This window comes from Melanotaenia boesemani, chromosome 9 (assembly GCF_017639745.1).
Source record: "Melanotaenia boesemani isolate fMelBoe1 chromosome 9, fMelBoe1.pri, whole genome shotgun sequence".
NCBI lineage: Eukaryota > Metazoa > Chordata > Actinopteri > Atheriniformes > Melanotaeniidae > Melanotaenia > Melanotaenia boesemani.
Genome location: NC_055690.1, coordinates 1506411 through 1522032, shown reverse-complemented (window position 1 = coordinate 1522032; position 15622 = coordinate 1506411). Strand labels below are relative to the sequence as shown.

At 42.7% G+C, this 15622-nt stretch overlaps 1 protein-coding gene across 1 annotated transcript in view; it reads left to right on the top strand.

The window, feature by feature from the left end:
* The first annotated feature begins 3826 nt into the window (after positions 1-3826).
* The window catches only part of LOC121646597 (POU domain class 2-associating factor 1), a 43423-nt gene continuing 31627 nt past the window's right edge, over positions 3827-15622 (top strand). Inside the window, exons 1-2 of the mRNA XM_041995690.1 lie at positions 3827-3903; positions 10655-10788. Of these exons, the coding sequence (XP_041851624.1) occupies positions 3888-3903; positions 10655-10788 (150 nt within the window). The 5' untranslated portion in view covers positions 3827-3887. The remainder of the gene's footprint in view (positions 3904-10654; positions 10789-15622) is intronic.

Below are 15622 nucleotides of genomic sequence, written 5' to 3'. Positions count from 1 at the left end.
TGTCGCCTATTAAAACAGGGATAAAGGAAACTACTTGCATGTTGGGCCCAGCTTATCCTGGAGAACCATTAGTACCCACATAGCTGCAGCCTGGACCAGCACAGATCCATCAGATGCTGGTTGTTATCAGGCTGGAGACAGATGAGGAGTTTGCTTCCGTCCTGGAGGGAGGGGAGCTGGCCGCTGGGACTGTGTGGATCTCTCTTGTTAGTTGTCCTTGTCTGAGGGAACAGAGTCTGTTCAGAAAATAAACCAGGTTGGAGTCGAACAGCCTCATTCCTGACCTGTTCAGCCAGAATCCATCTGGCTTTAAAAAGTGCATGTCGTCCCAGAAGAAGATGAAATTGTCTATAAATTAACTGGATGAGGTCCGCCCAGAGTTCCTTAAGGCTCTGGATGCTGTAGGGCTGTCTTGGTTGACACACCTCTGCAGCATCGTGTGGACATCGGGGACAGTTCCCCAGGACTGGCAGACTGGGGTGGTGGTCTCCCTCTTCAAAAAGGGGGACCGGAGGGTGTGCTCCAACTACAGAGGGATCACACTCCTCAGTCTCCCCGGTAAGGTCTATTCAGGGCTGCTTGAGAGGAGGGTCCATCGGATAGTCGAACCTCGGATTGAGGAGGAGCAGTGTGGTTTTCGTCCCGGTCATTGAACAGTGGACTAGCTCTACACCCTCTTCAGGGTCTTTGAGGGGGCATGGGAGTTTGCCCAACCAATCTACATGTGCTTTGTGGACTTGGAGAAGGCGTTCAACCATGTCCTCTGTGGACTCCTGTGTGGGGGTACTCCGGGAGTATGGACTGCTGGACCCACTTGTAAGAGCTGTCCGGTCCCTGTACGACCGGTGTCAGAGCTTGGTCTACATTGCTGGCAGTAAATCAGTCATTTCCAGTGCGGGTTGGACTCCGCCAAGGCTGTCCTTTGTCACCGATTCTGTTCATAACTTTTATGGACAGAATTTCTAGGCACAGCCGAGGTGTTGAGGGGATCCGGTTCGGTTTGCCCACGCCATAGGCACTAATGCAGCCCCATCCCATCAGAGATGCAGCTTTTCACCTGTCCACTGATAACAAGCTGGATGCTCCCTCTCCTCTTTAGTCTGCAGGACACGCCGTCCATGCTTTCCACAAACTAGTTCACATCTTCATCCAGGTTTCCACTTTGCCTCAGAACATTTTAAATGAGCTTTGGTCCAGAGAAGACGGAAGAAGCTGGTTCTGGATCCTGTTCACATCTGGCTTCTTCTCTGCATGATGGAGCTTTAACCTGCATTTGTGGGTTTCAGGGTGAACTGTGTTCACAGACAGTGGTTTCTGGAAGTCTTCCTGAGTCCATGCAGTGGTTTCCAGTAGAGAATCATGTCTGCTTTTAATGCAGAAGATCACCAGCATCCTGCTTTGTCCCATGCACACAGAGATTCCTCCGGATTCTCTGAATCTTCTGATGATATTCTACACTGTAGATGGAGGATTTTCAAAGTCTGGGGAACATTTTTCTTAAGTTTTAGATCCAGTTTGTCTCAGATTGGTGAAGCTCTGTCCATCTTTCCATCTAAGAGACTCTGCCTCTCTGAAATGCTCCTTTTATACCAGTCATGTTACTGATCTGTTGCCAGGTAACCTGGTTAGTTGTCCAGTGCTCCTCCAGGTGTTTCTGGTTTGTACCAGGTACTTTTCCAGCCTTTTGTTGCTCCTGTTCCTACTTTTTCCAGACGTGTTGCTGCATCAAATTCACTATCAGCTCATATTTTCATCTCATGGTGAAACGTCTCAGTTTCATCCTCTGATGTGTTGTTTATCTGCTACTGGGAATAAAATATGAGTTGATGAGATTCAGTTTTATTCATGTTTAATACAACGACCCAACTTTTTAGGACGTGGGATTGTATTTATTTCTGTATTTTCTTCGGTTCACTAAATAGAATAGATAGAAATCTTCATCTGTTCTGTTTTCTATTCATTACAACTGAAAACATTCCTAACGAGAAGAATAAAGCCTACTAACAACAAGACAAACATACATCATTTGGATCTGTGAAGGCATGTAGTTCCGTCTCTAACAGACTGACTCTTTCAATGCCCTCCTGGCGTAGACAGTCCCCATCAGAAAGGACATGCTTCATGCTGGCCCACTGAGGCACCATGAGGACATTAACAGAAGACTTCTTCACCTTCTAGAGTCCCCGGGAATCTGCGCTAAGTAAGGAGAAAAACTGGGCCCAGTGATTTCCATCCATGTCAACAATTCCTGCTGGTACCAGTCTGGTAATGTGTGGCTGTAATGGTGGTAAAAACCCGATCCAGTTATCAGTCTCCAAGATCCTCATGAAGGAATTCTGCTACACTCTTTCTGTTGTTACTTCAGTTCACTGAGGTTTGCAGCTCTGTTAAGATCCCATCACAGCATCTCAATCAGGATGAGGTCTGGACCCTGACTGGACCACTGAGACCTAATCCCCCTCCAGCCGGTCAGGTTCCTGAGGTCAGGATGAGGTCTGGACCCTGACTGGACCACTGAGACCTCCTTCCCCTCCAGCCGGTCAGGTTCCTGCGGTCAGGATGAGGTCTGGACCCTGACTGGACCACTGAGACCTAATCCCCCTCCAGCCGGTAAGGTTCCTGAGGTCAGGATGAGGTCTGGACCCTGACTGGACCACTGAGACCTCCTTCCCCTCCAGCCGGTCAGGTTCCTGCGGTCAGGATGAGATCTGGACCCTGACTGGACCACTGAGACCTAATCCCTCTCCAGCCTGTCAGGTTCCTGCGGTCAGGATGAGGTCTGGACCCTGACTGGACCACTGAGACCTCTTCCCCCTCCAGCCGGTCAGGTTCCTGCGGTCAGGATGAGATCTGGACCCTGACTGGACCACTGAGACCTCCTCCCCCTCCAGCCGGTCAGGTTCCTGCGGTCAGGATGAGGTCTGGACCCTGACTGGACCACTGAGACCTCCTCTCCCTCCAGCCGGTCAGGTTCCTGAGGTCAGGATGAGATCTGGACCCTGACTGGACCACTGAGACCTCCTCCCCCTCCAGCCGGTCAGGTTCCTGCGGTGAGGATGAGGTCTGGACCCTGACTGGACCACTGAGACCTCCTCTCCCTCCAGTCGGTCAGGTTCCTGAGGTCAGGATGAGATCTGGACCCTGACTGGACCACTGAGACCTAATCCCCCTCCAGCCGGTCAGGTTCCTGCGGTCAGGATGAGGTCTGGACCCTGACTGGACCACTGAGACCTCCTCCCCCTCCAGTCGGTCAGGTTCCTGAGGTCAGGATGAGATCTGGACCCTGACTGGACCACTGAGACCTAATCCCCCTCCAGCCGGTCAGGTTCCTGCGGTCAGGATGAGGTCTGGACCCTGACTGGACCACTGAGACCTCCTCCCCCTCCAGCCGGTCAGGTTCCCGCGTTCAGGATGAGGTCTGGATCCTGACTGGACCACTGAGACCTCCTCTCCCTCCAGCCGGTCAGGTTCCCGCGGTCAGGATGAGGTCTGGACTCTGTAATGTTTCAGCAGACTGGACCCACAGAAGCTGTTTATATAGTCTATTATATCTAATCGGGTTAAAATGTGAGTTGATGGAAAACATTCTGATTTTATTCTTATTTTACCAAACATGGTTCCAACTCTTTTTAAACCAGAGTTGTATTTTAAATGAATAAAATTCAGTTCTGTTTTCTTTGTGTTTCCCCTCATAAACATTTTGCTGAGTAGAAGCTTCTGAAACTGCCTCAGCTCTGAAACTAGATGCGTGGGGAGATGTGTGGTTGAGAAGCTGTGACATCCCAGGGGGATTGTTAGCCATCTTCAGGCTGGTATAAAACCCGTCAGTCATCCCGCCACTTTGATTTTCTCCAGTTCAACTGTTTGAAATTGGCCAGAAAGGCAGCATGCACTGGGAAAAATGTAAGTACAACGTTACACTTGCTGCTTATAAACTAATGATGCATTTGCTTTGCTTTTAGTGGCAAAGAGAAGCCGGAAAGTTTTACAGCTTGTCAAAAAGTGTGTGTGTGTGTGTGTGTTATGGCTTTTGTTACAACACTGGGCTGGTTGAAGTAATGAGCTGGTCAATAATGTAAGCACTGTCCATAGAAAAGCCTTCTACGGGCATTTAAATGAAACATCTTTAAGGATTTAGTCATTTTTGGTTGAGTGTGTCAGCCATCATCTCCTTGAACTCTACAGAATTAACGAATAACGTGCGTAGCTTCTTCCTCTGCTTTTATACTCAAATTTTATTCTTCAGGAAATGCTGGTGAACTTTTTGCTGTGCTGGTAGAAGGAAATTGGAGACCATTTTTGGGACAGGGTCATGCCAGATGGGCACTGCATGCTCAGATTCATGAGTGCATCTTGCATGGTCTTCGAGTTAAACAATAGCAGCCATCTTTTCCTGTTGAGCTGAATCGGGACCAGCACTGAAGTGGCTGTGTGCCAGTCTTTTGGAAAGAGGAAGGTTCTCATTTGAAAGCTGGCCGTGTGTTGCTATTGGGCTGTAATCTTGATATGCAAACTGGTGCAGACCTGGCCGCGGTAAAACGCTGCACATCTGCAGAGCTTCCTCTTTTGTGTTGATTGAGTTCCTGTGCATGTTTGTCAGTGTGTGCTCATGTGTGATTGTCTAAAACACAGAGAGGTGCAACTCAGCAGCACCAGATCTCTGATGCACTGGCAGTAAAAGACTCAAAACACAGAGAATTTGCAATTTTCTAGATACTTCTGGTACCTCTAAGAAATCTTTAGCTGAATTCTTCAGTTTCAATGATTTAAATGGAACTAAATGATCTCTGTAGACTATTACTGTCATAAACCATTCGTCATGATTAGCACCACTTATTTAGATATATGTTACTCAAAATTGGTTTCTTCTGAACATGAAGACAGAACCTGAAATATTTAATGAGTACATTAAGTCAAATTAGACTGGGTTCAAAAACCTGAAAAACTTTAGATTCTTAAAAGCTTTAATTCAAAGTAAATTTAATATATATTACCATGTATTGCTACCATGGCTATGATTTATCAACCATTTATATGTTATTTACATCAGCAGCTCATTTGCTGGGAAAATAAAGGCCATATTGCTGCCAGAGCAGCAACACAAAGGAAAAGTTGTGTTCAGAGGACACAAGTTGGAGGAATCAGTTCAACAAACACTCAAAAGCTGTGTCCCAATCCAGGCTCGATGCACTTCGAAGTGCATGGAAGATCATGGATTTTTAATGATTTTTCTTTCTTTCTGTCTTTTTTTTTTTACATACATTATTTAGCTTAAAAGGTCAGATAGAACCAACTTGGTCGGTGTTTACATTTAATAGTCTTATGATATAAAAAAACTGAGAAACTTCTGAGGTTTAAGTGATTCCAACATTATTTAGTAATAATAATTACTAAATAATAATTAGTAATAATTTAGTAATCATGTTAGTTTAATAGTAAATTAACAATAATATGGGATAATTATACCAAAAAAAATTTAATATAATTATAATCATTATAAATGAGGAGTGCGCAGACACACGTTGGAGCAGAAATCCAACCAGCCAATCACGTGGCAGCATGTAGTCATGGAGACATGGTAAAGACGACCTGCTGAAGTTCAAACTGAGCATCAGAATGAGGAAGAAAGAGGATTTCAGAGACTTTGAACGTGGCATGGTTGCTGGTCTGAGTATTTCTGGGATTTCCACCCACAACCATCTCCAGGGTTTCCAGAGATGGTCTGAAGAAGAGAAAACATCCAGAGCAGCAGTTGTCTGGACCAGGATGTCTGGTTGGTGTCAGAGGTCAGAGGAGAATGGGCAGACTGGTTGGAGATGATGGAAAGGCAACAGGAAGTCAAATAAGCTCTGGTTCCAGCCCCAAAACTCAGATCATCTCCACCTGCTTTCTAGAACATGACGATGAGTTCACTGGACTCCAACGGCCTCCATCCTGATGTCTGATCCTTTTACTGTATTTGGTAGCAGCTGTAGCAGTCTGCTGTTTGCTACGTCAGTGACTTCTAGGCTCCATTTATAGTGTTTTCCAGAGGTCAGCTTAGGAATGTTTTTCGTAAACCATGTATAAGGAGGACTGATAGAAACATCCAAGGGATTATCTATAATTGGTCCAGAGATGCTGCAGAGCTGCTCAAGATGTCACTGTTTGTAATAAACCTTTGTTATTGTTCGTCAATCTGGTGTCCAGAGCTCTTTTTTACCTTCCAACTATTTTATCACCTGCTTCAAGCAACCCACATCAAATGGCGTCAGGAACCAAAAAGGTCACCTCAGCTGCTTTCTCCAAGTTGACCACTAGGTGTCAGCAATAGTTAAAGACATTCCCTTCTCAGTGAATTTTCTATAAACTAGCAAAGAAAAAAAACAGTAAGAAACAAACGAACAATCGTCTCAGGTCATCCAGCTCTGTGTTTAGTCAGAAATTTTCAGGTCCAGCTGATGCATAAAAGCAGAAAATCAAGTGCAAAGGTCAGACTGGTTGGGCTGGAAAATGGATTTGGGCAGATCTTAAGAAGTTGTTGAGAAGAGACATTTAATATGAATCAGGTGTAATGGATCAGGAAGACATCTAAAACCTGTGGGACGCCCCTGATTTAAACTCTCAGTCTAAAATCAAGAGATTTGTAAGAAAATTGTAAGATGTAATCACAAAAACGAGGTGATAAAATTTTCTTTGAGTGACCTTTTTTTGCAGAATTATTATAGCACAAGTAGATTTTTGCTAAAACTCTGCTAATTATTCATTTGTGGTTAAATTATACAGTCACAGTCCTAAATGTCACCACAGATACAAAAGCTTAGAGGGAACAGATTAAAGTGTAAACAAAGACCCTGGACCTGTCCAGTAAATTCAGGAAGGACTGAGAGCATTTACCGTTAGCAATAATAGCCTGCATGCTAATTCTATCTATTGGCCCTAACACGTCAGTTTCGCCTCAGTCGCCGCGTCATGTCGGCTTAATCTGCCTTACAGATGTTTCCCTGTAAAAAAACAACTGACAGCTTCAACCCAGGTTTGCCATTAGGGACTTTTTTGTCCTTTCAGGTCATTATTGCCTCAATTTCTGCTACGATCTTGGATATGTTACCATGATGGGATCATTTCTGTTAGATAGTTTTCTCTTGAAGAGTCATGGAGTTCCAGTTTAATCTTTCATTAGAGAACACAGAGAACAAACTGACCACCCTTTTAGGTCATTAGAGGACAAATATCCTCTCCCAAAGCCTGCTATAAAAACATTACAGCCTCATACTTTTTTGCTGAAATCTTTTAATTAACTTCAGTCCTAATGAAACCTGCCAAATATGTAGTTATTACAACCATTTTAATCCTTTAAATGACAATCTGATCTCAATTATCTTACTATTTCTATGAAATAATACATAAAATAAATTATTATATATATATATATATATATATAACACATTTTGGTGGAGAATTTTATTTCATTTTAATTTATTTTATTTTCTTTTATTTTCTTTTTATTTTATTTTTCACAACTGAATTGGCAGAAGCAGCATAGAAAATAAATGAATGAATTAATGAATGATTTTTATTTTATTTGATCCTTTTTGAAGAACATTCTTATTTAAGCCTGATCCTAACACTACTCCTTCCATCTGTAATGATTTTAAACTTGTTTTGGAGAGAGTATGCTTCTGTACTCTAATGAGCTAAAGGGTGGAGAACGGTAGCAACTCGCAGGCTTAAAGCATAACAGAAGTGACTCTTTATTCCTCCTCCTCAGAGTTTGGATAAACACACTTGCAGTTCTGAGGCTAGGTTCAGGATTATGGTGACAGGGTTGATAACTGAAAGTCTTATTTCCTGGAGGCATAAATCCCTCAGATTCCACTGAAGCTGGGGGCTGGGCTTCTACGGAAGAAAATAAGTTTGACACAAAGCAAAACAGAAGTTATCCCATCAGCAGATACGATCAAACACCTGCTCAGGTGTGATTGGAGAAAAGCTTGTTTTACAGGAGTTACATGGCCCGTTAATTTTTCCCTGTCAATTCTGCGCAAATCCAAAATACCTCGTGAAAACTGAACCACATGTTCTAAAAATCTGTTCAGTAACACGTGATGATACTTGGTAATTATCAGTTTGTTTAGGCAGAAACTATCATTAGTGAAGCCATGAAGGATGTAGGTCACTGAAAAGAGACGCAGAACTCCACCTCACACAGCTTCATTCTTGACCTCAGGAAAGGAAGAATGCCCAGGGACCTAGCTGGTCTGCAGATGGCTTGTTAGTAAAAACAATAAACTTTTGACCCCTTCCTGTCACATGATCCATCACCGAGAGATTTACGTCATCTTTTAATGTGCATCAGCGAAAGGAAAACGATCTAAAGCTGGAAAACCTCTGATTTCATTTGTAGCAGCAGCTGAATTAAAACAACCTCTCGTTGTCCGAGCAGAGGACTTAACATCCAGATGAGCCAACAGCCCTCAGCTCAGATTTTATGGCTCTATAACCACCTCACCCCACTTCCTTCTTTCTTTTCCTTCATGACGGGACATCTGCAAAGCTCACGCCGCTGCAGTGTGGTGGGGGTTGATGCTGCGGGTCTCTATGACCCTGTAGTTTGGGGCTGTACTGCAGCTTCATTTGTACAGTGCTGTTTCCATGAGGGCCCTTACTGCTGGATCAGATTTCCCCTCATCCCACTACCTGCAGCCAGTCTCTGGTTAAGACTCAGAGATACTCTGAGATCCGAAGTCCATGTCAGCCCAACTCCAGAGGACCACATGTTTACCAGGAAATATGGTTCTGGTTCGGTGGATGATACACTGATACTGAATTACATCTAACATTACAGAAGTATTTAAGTCACAAAGTGAGACAATGATTGGTGGTATTTACATTTAAGTATGTAAATAATCAGTTTCCTACAATACTGAAAGAATCCCTGTTTGCCTGGTTATTTCATATTTAATGTGTGTGAGGTTGTGCACGCCGTGGTGTCCGTGTCTTTGGATGTCACGTGTGTGTACTAATTTTCGTACTTCTCACTGTCTTGATCAGCTGTTCTTTAAAGCGAGAGAGACGTCCCCAGCCGTGTTTGACATTTTGTTCTTGCAGCCTCGAGAACAAGAAAAGAGTTCTTGCTTCTGGTGGATAACGGAAAACCCAAAATCCATCTTCTGTTTTTTCTCTTTTTGGAATTTGCTCAAACTATACTGATAGACTTCGGTCCGTCAGGCAGGAAGTTGGCTAAAAACCCAACAAACACACTGATCAGTGTGTTTTGAAGAAATTCAAGAGAAAACTTTGCTACTGAAAAACGCTTTATGCACCTTTAAGGAAAACCTGGTCCATGTTCCAGGTACAGCGATGTGTCGAGATAAAAGCGACCCTCTTCAGTGAGTTTTTTTATTGTTTTGTTTTGGCACTTATGATACATGTTTATCTGCAATATAATAATATAATAAAAGCAGATAGAAAATCTAAACAAGCAAAAAATCCAAAATGCTAACAAGGCGAAGGTGTCTTATTATTGTTGTTTTTAACCTACTAAATACAGCATTATCTTAATTAATGATCCATATAAAGTTGTGAGTGGAAGACATCTGTTACAGACCATCATCATCTTTATATATATATGTGGTCATTTTGAATTATTGCAATGATGTAGAATTAGTGATATTAAATGTTTCTTATTGCATCATTATTCTCATTTTGATAAAAAAAATTATAAAATTATTATTGTCCATTTATACCAACCAACCAAGTTTTAGTTTTGGTCTGTACAGTCGTATTAGGGTCAGAGAAACACTTCATTATGCCACGTTATGACTCGATTAAACTAAAGCTCACCTTCCTCTCCAGCTTCCTCATCATCACCTCCTCTGTCTGAACGCCTAACTAAACAACACACTGATGCAAGTTAAGATTTAAATTAGTTAAATAACTTGACTGTTATTAGCACCATCATTAATGACTTGACAGCAGCTGAGACAACTTTGTAGACGGACTACAGAACTTCTTGATCGTTGATCTTTAACGACGAGTCCAGCACCATCTTCATCCTACCGGTACTTTCAGCTCTATCCAGCCAGTAAAAGTCAGTCTTATGGTGACTCCTGCCTTATCGCTTGCTTTGTCCTGAATGAGCTGTCATTAGGGGGATCTCAGAGAAGAGATGGGATGAAAAAAATCTGCAGTCTTTCAGTCCTGAAGCTTTTACCTTGACTCCTGATGATTTCCTGTTTTCTTTTCTGTTCTCCTGAACCACCATCAGTAGCACCACTCTCTGTCGCAAGCTAGTGCCTCTAGCACCTTCAACAGACAGAGCGAAAGTGGAGACAACAATCACGTTAGTAAGAAACAGCAGAGCCAATAATATCATCTGAGATGAGTTGTGAGGTGAAGCAGACAGAAGCAACCCCAGCATGGATCTGAACAAAACGTCAGGATTGGCTGACTTGTCCCCTTACGTCCATTTTCTAGACAGAAGTGACCAAACCAACCAAACACACATGCAGCTGTTTTCTAGACGTCACCATAAAAAGTTGCAATGGATAGTTTGATTGCTTTCTGTTGCCTTTGCTTAGACGCTCTAAGCTCAGTCAGGCTGCCTAAAGGCAGTGTAATTAGTAGTAAAGAACTGCTTATCCACCCATCTTCCTGATTCTGGTCTCTTCAGCACCACCAGCAGCACCGGCACTGGGCCGGTCCAGACCATACCAAGGAGTCCGAGTCAGAGATCCAGTCAAAGAGCTGCTGAGGAGGAAGAGAAGCCTGGAGCTCCATAACGTCAAGACAACGTCCTCTCCAGCGGTGAGAAAACACACGAGTCAGCACATTTTCACATGATGAATTCTTCTAACTGGGATCTCTTCAGCTTTTACGTGTAAGGTTTCACAACAACGAAAATCTGCAGTAAAAGTAAAACAACCTTTCCTGCAGGTTTTGGTTACATGAAAGGAGGAGGACCTGGGGAAAGAAGCCGCTTTCTCCAGGTCTCCTCAGCTTATAACACCATCACTAGTCATTAAACAAACACGCAGTAAAGGATTCATTGTGGGAACACTGACAGGACCATGACTGAGCTAATTTTGCTGTTGGGTTGATTAAACATTTCTAATTCTGTAAGATTTTCAGAAGTGATTCAGTGGAATGGATGAAAACTTGCACAAGATTTTATCTCTAAAATGAAAGATGACATGTCAGTTCAGTTTCGCCGGCTTTCACTCCTGATCGCAGCTCCACTGATGATTAACAAAGTCCACATTCCTTTGTCATGAGACACAAAGATGAAGTGGAACAATCATTTTTATTCCGGCTGCTGCAGACAGGTTGCTGCAGACATCAGCAGACGTGCACACGAACCTCTGGTTGTAAAAAACACTTTCATCCAATTACAAAAAGCAACCAGACAAATAAAGATTCTCCTTTCAGGAGTTATTTTGCTGTTAGTGAACTATTTCACTTTGGTAATCATGAAATAAAAAGAATGACCCTCGGTGGTACCATGGAGCCCTGAGTGCAGTTAGGACCCAGGGCATGTCCCTCAGCATGGAGGGGATTTTGCTTTTATATAATCCAGGTGTTTTTCCGTGACAGTTAAAGCCATTTTCTACAGGGCTCCAGGGCTGGGCACACAGCCCTATGCAAAATAAAGCAGTCTTGCCAAAAAAGTCCTCCCACTAGCTAGTTATTAGATCGACCACACACACACACACACACACACGCACACGCACACGCACACACACACACAAGAAAAACATGGAAAAATGAACAAGAAGAACTTGAGCAGACTTCTATGGTATCTTTTAAAAACATGGAAGTGACAGAGCTCATATTTCATAGAGAGGAAATGATCTGACATGAAAAACCTCCAAGTGACTTTTAAACGTTTTTCACCATTTCCACCACTTAAATACTCAGATTCATGAAAGAAATGTGTGTTTACAGTCACTAAAAAAGATGAGGCTTAAAGATGAGGCAGACCGTTGCAGAAGTTAAGGTTTCAACGATGACGCAAACCTGGAAACACAGCAGGTACATGACATGAAGACTACAGAACATCATAGTATGATCACAGAAGATCGTAGTAAACAGGCAAGGAGGAACTGAAGCCAACGGGCTGGAATACGCCGAAGCTGGAATACGCCGAAGCTGGAATACGCCGAAGCTTGAATACGCCGAAGCTGGAATACGCCGAAGCTGGAATACGCCGAAGCTTGAATACGCCGAAGCTGGAATACGCCGAAGCTGGAATACGCCGAAGCTTGAATACGCCGAAGCTTGAATACGCCGAAGCTGGAATACGCCGAAGCTGGAATACGCCGAAGCTTGAATACGCCGAAGCTGGAATACGCCGAAGCTGGAATACGCCGAAGCTTGAATACGCCGAAGCTGGAATACGCCGAAGCTGGAATACGCCGAAGCTTGAATACGCCGAAGCTGGAATACGCCGAAGCTGGAATACGCCGAAGCTTGAATACGCCGAAGCTGGAATACGCCGAAGCTGGAATACGCCGAAGCTTGAATACGCCGAAGCTGGAATACGCCGAAGCTTGAATACGCCGAAGCTTGAATACGCCGAAGCTGGAATACGCCGAAGCTGGAATACGCCGAAGCTGGAATACGCCGAAGCTTGAATACGCCGAAGCTGGAATACGCCGAAGCTGGAATACGCTGAAGGACTAACGAGGAACAGGTGAAGTGAATGAGCAGGTGACAGCGGTGCACTAATGAAGCGGAAACAGAAAGAAAAGCAGGACGCACAAAATCAGAAAAGGAAAACAGAACTAAACATGACAAGTCGAAAAAAAGTAAACTAAAACACCAAGCAAATAATAAAGTTGTTCACTACATTTTTTCCTTTTTAAGAGTCAGAAGAGAAAAAAAATTATTTCAATGAAACTTTATTTTATGGATTCTGGATTAGATTTGATGATTGAATCCATTATTCACTGACTCATTCACACTGGGTGTGTAGCCACACACAGCACACACTGGAGGAGAGGACGGTTAGTGCCTTGCCCAAGGACACAGCAGCAGACTCACTGGGGGAGCAGGATCCAAAACACCAACATTCCTGTCATTATATTTTGTTCACAGCAAAATCATTTCTAGCTACTTTTAGACACACTGTTCAACCACATTCCCTGTAGTTAAATTATGATCCATGAAAATCGAACCCAGCATTGGATCCACCGTAGTCCACTTTATTTAAACTGTGTTAAACCAGTTCAGAAATAACCATCTAGCTAAAGAAACTTCCATCAAGTCAAGAACCAGGAAGGAAAATCTCAATTAAGACCAGAACCAGGAAGGAAAGCCTCCACCAGGACCAGAACCAGGAAGGAAAACCTCCATCTGGAGAAGATACCAGAAGGGCACCCTCCATTAGAACCATGGCCAGGGAGGAAAACCTCGATAAAGCAAAAGGTCCTGCCTGCAGGCCTCTACTGTCAAGACAGAAAATGCATGAGATACATTTCAAAATAAAATCGCGAATGTACTTCCGGTGAATACATTTCAAAATAAAATCCCGAATGCACCTCTGGTTGAATCGCTTGCCTCTCAAGTTGATTAGTTAAGATTGTGGCGTAAATCCATCAATTCCTTGTCTACAGTATTGTTTTAATTTATTTATATTGTAAACTTTTGTCTTGTCTTTTTTTCCTTTCTATGTTGCACATGAGCCCCAATGTGGCCATTTTTATTTATTCTGTCCAAATCTAGAGCAAAAAGCCATCCATAACCTGTTTTAATTCTAAGAAACAAATAAAGCTTTGGATATGGACAGTCTTTTTGTCTTTTTCAAAACACTTTATCAATGATTGCCATATATGCAGAGTAATATCTACGGCACTTTACAGCTTAGTCAGTATGAAAAACAACCTGCAGGTGATCTGACCCGGGTCAGGTGTCTTTATAGCCTACTATAACGCTGAGAGAAGGTCAATAATCAATCAATGAAAACAACATAGAGCAGGAAAGACATTGGTCAGTGCACAAAGTGTCTTTTAAGTTGTTACTCATATTCATAAGCTAACATCTCGTGTCATAGGCTTTTACATTTTATTGTATACAGTATATACAGTACTTCACTGCTGTTTCATTATCATTTTACTCTGACTTTATTGCTCTTTTTCCATAGTTCATGCAATTAGTTTTTTTTTTGTTGTATTCTGTATTTTTATTCTTCACCATAAACTTCATTTCTGCTTCTATGTATATGCTACTTATGTTTTTGTGCTACTGGAACACCAAAGTACCACTAGATACAACCCAAACGCTTGATTTCTACAGTATAATCTAAGTAAAATGAAGTTATCGACGAGAAAGAAAAACACACCGAGTTACAACATGATCAAATGTTCTGTAGCCCGTTAACAAACTCACTCATCTGTGTGACGTTCACAACTAGCCAAACTATTTCTTTTGTCCATAATTTCCTAACATAACCTCCACATGTCCTCAGTGCTGTAGAATATGAACTTGAAGGATCGATTCCTTTTCATGCTCATTGACTTCATCCTCTTTCGACGACCTCCCATTCTGCAGAGCAGCCTCAGCCTGGTGCTCCTCCCCCATCCCCCAACATCAGCACGTCCACTTTAGAAGAGAACAGTTGTTGTTCTCTGCTGCATTTATGCAATCCTGAAGAACACAATCTTCAACCGAGTCCTACCAAAAAGACGTCTGTACCACAGCTGCTCCAGCAGTGTGTCTGACCGAGCTCACCTCGTCCACTGGTGTGTCCATGCTGGCAGGTCTGACTGAGCCCTCAGCCGGCTGCTTCCCGAAAATACAGAAACAAAATGACCAGATTCAAAACACAAGCTCCAAAAGTAGAAAAAGAACAGATCCCATCAGTGCCCTCCTCTAATATGTCCACAGAGACACATTAGAGCTCAACAAATGTTCATTTTCCAGTCCAATCAAGCGTTATCTAGAGGTTTTATTTTAAACTGCAGACAGCAGGTCTGACCTGTTCTTTAAAAACAGGGAAATGGAAACCTGGTTTCTGACCTGAAACAAAAGAAAAACCCACAGATAACAAAATTCATCTCATCCACCTTCCTTTTCTAAACACGGTGGCGCCTGGCAGGAGTTTCTGATGCATCCGTCCAGCTTCCCATGGCTCAAAAAATGATTCAACAAGAGGAATCAATGAAAACTTCTTTTAACAATTTCAGTCAGTCAGATATAAAAATCTCTGCAGTCTCACCTTCCAGGGTCAAACTTTTCCGTGAGGATGATACACGACCACCGTCACTGAAGTGGCACGTCCATCTGAAAAATGGAGAAAAAAACTCACACTAGCTCATGATATTTGTTGTTATTTTGACTTTACTTTGATTGCATGAATTAGCTGAGAATAGAAAAGTCATAGGTAGCATCCAGTGTGGTGTAAAGGGCATACTAAGAATAAAACATGTTTATTTTCTTTAATGCACCCAGAATTACACAAATAATTAATAAATAACAAATAATGTCAACATGAAGATGCCACAGTCGATCCCATATGGTTGTCGTGGAAAACCCTAGATATCAGAAAGAAGCCAATTAGGTAATTATTATTTTAGAGTATTAAAGTATTCAACTATTAATAATTACATACACTATTACATATTTTACATACTCTTACCTGAAT